The sequence below is a fragment of the Oncorhynchus clarkii genome, chromosome 21 (assembly GCF_045791955.1).
Source record: "Oncorhynchus clarkii lewisi isolate Uvic-CL-2024 chromosome 21, UVic_Ocla_1.0, whole genome shotgun sequence".
In the NCBI taxonomy this organism is placed as follows: domain Eukaryota; kingdom Metazoa; phylum Chordata; class Actinopteri; order Salmoniformes; family Salmonidae; genus Oncorhynchus; species Oncorhynchus clarkii.
The window spans coordinates 35590970-35597021 of NC_092167.1; the positions used below are offsets into that span (position 1 = coordinate 35590970).

At 40.2% G+C, this 6052-nt stretch overlaps 1 protein-coding gene across 1 annotated transcript; it reads left to right on the forward strand.

Annotated features, from left to right (window-relative positions):
• The first annotated feature begins 1944 nt into the window (after nt 1-1944).
• On the forward strand, nt 1945-5805 carry LOC139379448 (RING finger protein 222-like). Its single transcript, XM_071122259.1, has 2 exons — nt 1945-2472; nt 4529-5805. The coding sequence occupies exons 1-2, from the start codon at nt 2028-2030 to the stop codon at nt 4585-4587; spliced, it is 504 nt and encodes a 167-aa protein (XP_070978360.1). The 5' UTR covers nt 1945-2027; the 3' UTR covers nt 4588-5805.
• The last annotated feature ends 247 nt before the right edge of the window (nt 5806-6052 follow it).

Consider the following 6052-nt stretch of genomic DNA (forward strand, 5'->3'; position numbering starts at 1 on the left):
TGGCAGAGCATTCCATGATGACATGGCTCTATACACAACTGAGCAACGCATTCAATCAGTTTTTGGTCTGGGTACAATGAAGAAACCCAAGGTGGCGTGTTTGGTGATGTATGACAGTTCATGAGGTCGTATCTTATTGAGTCATCATACTGTACGTGCAAGACTGGATGTTGCAATCTTTCACTCACTATAGGATGACTCACTTTCAACATAGACATGAACCCATGTGGGTGTTATTTCAAATTAAGGAATCTAGGTACTTCCCATGACAAAGGGGTTGAACTGGAAATAGGAAAGGGAATGAGAAAGAGAATGTAAAGGAAAGTAAAGTGTACAGTTTGTGAGAATCTCCATTGAAATGTTTTCTGGTCAAGGAATAGGCTTTATCTGGGTCCGGGAAACCGGCCCAATGCCTCTTTTTCTGTTCAGTACAAGTTCTAAACTGTTTTGTTCTTAACATAACTACATACAGGATCCCTTTTTACAGTAAGTACATCTACAGGTGTTAAGCACAGAGGAAAATGGTTCCCGGAGGACACAACACATCAAAGAGTACAGTCTAGATTCTTTCAGATGTCTCATCCTTCCCAAGATCCTGTTACTCTTTGCTTTGACTGTAGGAGGAGGAGGAAATCTCCATGAAAAGAGTTCCCGGGTCACCTGATAGGTCCAGGGCTTTGTCTGGAGGATTTACCGTGGAGGCAGAAGACTGTTGTCACGTCTTTGACCCAACAACACCCCGGAGAGTGTCAGAAAGAGGGAGCTGCTGGGATTTCTGGGAAGGGAAGCCATATGAGGGATTACAGAGGGCGAACAGAAACATATACAATAGTATCTGTTGTTGTGTTTTCATAACAGATTCTTGCAGAGCATGTGGTATAACTATCAGCTTGTTTAATATCAAAGTTGTATTAAGCTGATCAAGGGCAGTAGTGAGGTGTAAATCAAAGGGTATCTGAGCCAGTGTGACTAATAAAGAGTAGACAACAGTGAGACATATGGGTCGTACGTGACCGATGTGGGTTTATGTATGGGTTATGGTATTAGCAGATAGGCTATGGGATAGCATAGGAAGTTGTGTCAGTCTGATCTCCTGGCAGTCATGGCTTAGTCTGGGTATCAGTCTTTTTAGCTAACATTCCACTCCCCACTCCTGTCTTTGGGAAATGACAGGTAGTGGCAAGGAGTTTAATGTAATAGCTGAACAGAGACAGCAACCAGGCTAGTCATGGCTCAGTCCTGTTCTGTCCAGTTTGGTGCAGTTACAAAGTCGTCTGATGTCATCAAGAAAAAGCCCAGAGGGATTTTACCAAGGGATCTGGAATTCTATAAAGACTTTCACTAGTATCTTCCCTGGTCTCTCCTCTCCCCACAGACAAAGACATACAGACAGATGCACAGACAGGGGCCAGCTTGATGCAGAATAATATCAAAATCACTGTATTTCACAAGACAGGAAACCCTGACTCAAGCACTTTGTCTTACATTTATGGTTCTCTATTATATCTGGGAAATGTTTGTGATAATATCAGACAGACAATGGCCAAACTGTAGCAGAATGGCCGACGAACCTTATTATATATACAGTATAAAGTAAGTGTGGCTAAAGAGTGGGAGAAGGGTGATGGCTCACCAATGTGAGGGTTGTCACAAGTTAACACAGCCACAAACTCACAAATATGGCTAAACTCCGCCCATTTCTAGCATTTGCCTTCTTAAAATGTGGTTGTAAACCCTAACCACACTGCTAACCTTATGCCTTTGTAGTTAACTTGGCTTTGCGGCTGTGTTAACAGTTAACAAGTGATGACCCTATGTGGGAGTTGCCTCTCTCTTTGATGACATCACTGTATTTTAAAAGATTAGTCATCTGTTAATAACAGTATGTTTGGCAAGCTGTCAAGTGAGATCCCTACCTCCCACGCACTTCCCCCTCTAAAAAAATCAAAACACACTGTAGCCTCATAGTCTCATCATTCCGATAGTTCATTCTCGTTTAATGAAACAGCACCCAAAGAGAAACACAAATGTGTTCAGAACATGAGTGCGGAATTTGTTACAGAAGCTACAACACCGATCGTCGGTGTCCTCGTGAGTTACAGTGTAAGCACATCTTTTGTGAGAGCTGTATCGTGACTCTTTCTCGACCCTCGGTATGTGAAGTGGAATCCAGGAAGGAATGTTCGCGGCAGGACAAGACAATTGTTTGCCCACTGTGCCGGTACACAACGTCGGTCTCGGGTAAAGTGAGGGCAGCGCTTCGGGTAGACGAAGGTATTCTTGAGCGCATGGTGTCATCTGGCGTACTAAGCATGACAGACGACGAGGAGGATCGTGAAGACGATGAGACTTATCATGAGAACTCAGCCGAGGAAAGGGACTCCTCTTCGGGTTCCGTAGTTGGAAGGTTCCGCCGTTCGCTGAGGCACGTCTGGGGCAAATTAACTCGGAATGATGACCAACGGAGAGCGGGTAAATTGCTCTACTCTATTGCAGTACTGTAATTTAGTTTTCACAATAATAAAACACGACTACTCATATTCAATTAGTTTCTATTTATAGCCTATGGCTACTTTTACGACATTTTCACTACTTAAGTTGTTATATTCTATACCTACCCAAAGAAGCATAGCGGGGTTGCCTGCGCTGCAGACGTCTGTATGTGTCCGCTAATACAGGACTATTAAAGGCACAGTGCACTACTTTTGTGAAATATATACAGTACCAGTCAAAAGTTTAGACACACCTACTCATTCCAGGGTTTTCTTTATTTTTAGTCCTTCAAGACTAAAAGCATTCCTCATGAAGCTGGTTGAGAGAATGCCAAGAGTGTGCAAAGCTGTCATCAAGGCAAAGGGTGACTACTTTGAAGAATCTCAAATATAAAATATCTTTGGATTTGTTTAACACTGTTTTGGTTACTAATTGATTCCATATGTGTTATTTCATAGTTTGTTTAAACTATTATTCTACAATGTAGAAAATAGTAAAAATAAAGAAAAAACATTGAATGGGTAGGTGTCCAAACTTTTGACTGGTACTGGATACAGTGGCTTGTGAAAGTATTCACCCCCTTGGCATTTTCCCTATTTTGTTGCCTGACAACCTGGAATTAAAATAGATTTTTGGGGGGTTTGTATCATTTGATTTACACAACATGCCTACCACTTTGAAGATGCAACATATGTTTTATTATCAAACGAACAAGAAATAAGACAAAAAAAACTACTTGAGCATGCATAACTATTCACCCACCAAGTCAATACTTTGTAGAGCCACCTTTTGCAGCAGTTACAGCTGCAAGTCTCTTGAGGTATGTCTCTATAAGCTTGGCACATCTAGCTTTGACTAGGCCATTCCAAGACAATTTCAAGACAATTTCCCTGTATTTAGCGCCATCCATCATTCCTTCAATTCTGACCAGTTTCTCAGTCCCTGCCAATGAAAAAACATACCCACAGCATGATGCTGCCACCACCATGCTTCACTGTGGGGATGATGTTCTCGGGGTGATGAGAGGCGTTGGGTTTGCGCCAGACATAGCGTTTTCCTTGGTGGCCAAATCGCTCAATGTTAGTCTCATCTGACCAGCTTCCATATGTTTGGGGAGTCTCCCACATGCCTTTTGGAAAACACCAAATGTGTTTTCTTATTATTTTATTTTTTTAAGCAATGGCTTTTTTTCTGGCCACTCTTCCGTAAAGCCCAGCTCTGTGGAGTGTATGGCTTAAAGTGATCCTATGGACAGATACTCCAATCTGTGGAGCTTTCCAGCTCCTTCAGGGTTATCTTTGGTCTCTTTGTTTCCTCTCTCATTAATGCCCTCCTTGCCTGGTCTGAGAGTTTTGGTGGGCGACCCTCTCTTGGCAGGTTTGTTGTGGTGCCATATTCTTTCCATTTTTTAATAATGAATTTAATGGTGCTCCGTGGGATGTTCAAAGTTTCTGATATTTTTTTTATAACCCAACCCTGATCTGTACTTCTCCACAACTTTGTCCCTGACCTGTTTGGAGAGCTCCTTGGCCTTCATGTTGCCACTTTCTTGGTGGTGCCCCTTGCTTTGTGGTGTTGCAGAGTCTGGGGCCTTTCAGAACAGGTGTATACTGAGATCATGTGACACTTAGATTGCACACAGCTGGACTTTATTTAACTAATTATGGGACTTCTGAAGGTAATTGGTTCCACCAGATCTTATTTAGGGGCTTCATATCAAAGGGGGGGAATACATATGCACACACCACTTTTCAGTTTTTTTATATTTTTTGAAACAATTTTTTTTTTTCTTCACTTCACCAATTTGGACTATTTTGTTTCTGTCTATTACATGAAATCCAAAATAAAATGCCTTTAAATTACAGGTTGTAATGCAACAAAATAGGAAAAACGCCAAGGGGGATGAATACTTTAGCAAGGCACTGTATATATCTGTTTTTTTCTGCAGATTTTGTTTTACTTCCTGTGGCTATGCAAAGAAGCCTACTATTTATAGTTTTTTTCATAGGCCAACATATTTATTCTCCCCTTACAGATTGTATGACTGATGAGGACCTACGAGACCTTGCCATGATGTCATGCTACATCATTTGATGAGGACTTTGTTGGAAAAAAGTTATCAGCTGCTGCACCTGATTGATCAGAGAGAGGGCGTTGCTGTCCATGAGCCAACGCTACAGTATTTAGAATGTAGAAGACTGGCGGGTCCAGTTGGAAGTTGGAGCAAGCAGGAATATAGCCTCTTCGCACCGGGAGACCTGTACACGTTGATCTCCCGTTGCTGAAGTTGACATCCCTTACCCCGAATAACATATTTACCAGCCCTCTGGTTTATTTACGAGAAACTTTACCTGTCACTGAAGGCAATTCTATAATCCTGTTTACCATTTGGTACGGGCTATACAATGTGTGAACTATGATTAAAATTGTATAAATATACATTTTCTGAAGCTCACTCCCTAGTCCCCATACAGCCTACTAGTTTTCCGTGATTTTTCCATGTGATCCTAGATGGCAGCACACCATTAGGAAGATAGGATGTGAATTTGGTTAATTTGAGGAAAGTTGGATATAAATGTTTGTTTTTTTCACACATTGTAAAAATACATTTGGTCAATTTGTGGAAAGTTGGATATAAAAGTAGTTTTTTTCTCCACACATGTAAGAATAAACTAGCAGGAATATAGCTTTATTTACACAGGCAGCCCAATTTGGAGCTTTTTTTTTACTAATTGGTCTTTTAACCAATCACATCAGATCTTTTCCAGAGTCAAAATTAGTCAAAATAGCCATTATTGGGTAAACAAAATATCAGAATTGGGCTGCCTGTGTAAATGCAGCCTATGTATTCTATAATAGCCAACTAGGCCTAAGTGTCGATTTCTTCTCACTTGCATGTCATAATTTGGTGGTGACCAAACATAAACACAATGGTAAAACAGAATTGTAAAGGCTGAAAATGACAAGACCATATAGGCTTTTCTCAGAACCCATTTGGCTACCAAATGAAATGTTTTTGAATGAAATTGTCTTTGGTGCTTTGAAGTAGCCTATTTTATTTAACCTTTATTTAACTTGGCAAGTCAGTTAAGAACAAATTCTTATTTACAATGATGGCCTACCCCGGCCAAACTCTGACTTTCCATTTCCAAAGATTAGAATAAGTATTTAATATTGTTGGTGCTAAGTTCACAAGCACAAACTTAATATAATTCAATATGTAATTCAGTGTATTTACTTCATTCACTTTCATTGATTGTGCACTTTTTTAGGCCTATGTTTTGTTGTAATAAAAGCATATCGGCATACCAATATTACTGTCTTGTTCGTTCATTTTCATCTATAGCCTTGATAAATATGTTGCAGCAGTAACTGATGCTTCCTTTTACCCTGAGAATAAGTTAATCATTTAGGTGAATAAAGGATACAGTTATGAACTTCTGCTCGGTTTACCATTATAATGAATATAAGACAGTTTAAGCTCATACCATATAGGCCTATCCAATAATCAAGAAAATAAATGTTCACAATAGCTACATTTCCATCCAATTAGCAACAG

Bases quoted from the DNA above. Each gene is read 5' to 3' on its own strand.
- LOC139379448 (XM_071122259.1), top strand. From the start codon at position 2,028: ATGTGTTCAGAACATGAGTGCGGAATTTGTTACAGAAGCTACAACACC. The intron at 2,473-4,528 runs GTAAATTGCTCT...CTCCCCTTACAG, and splicing joins TGATGACCAACGGAGAGCGG to ATTGTATGACTGATGAGGAC.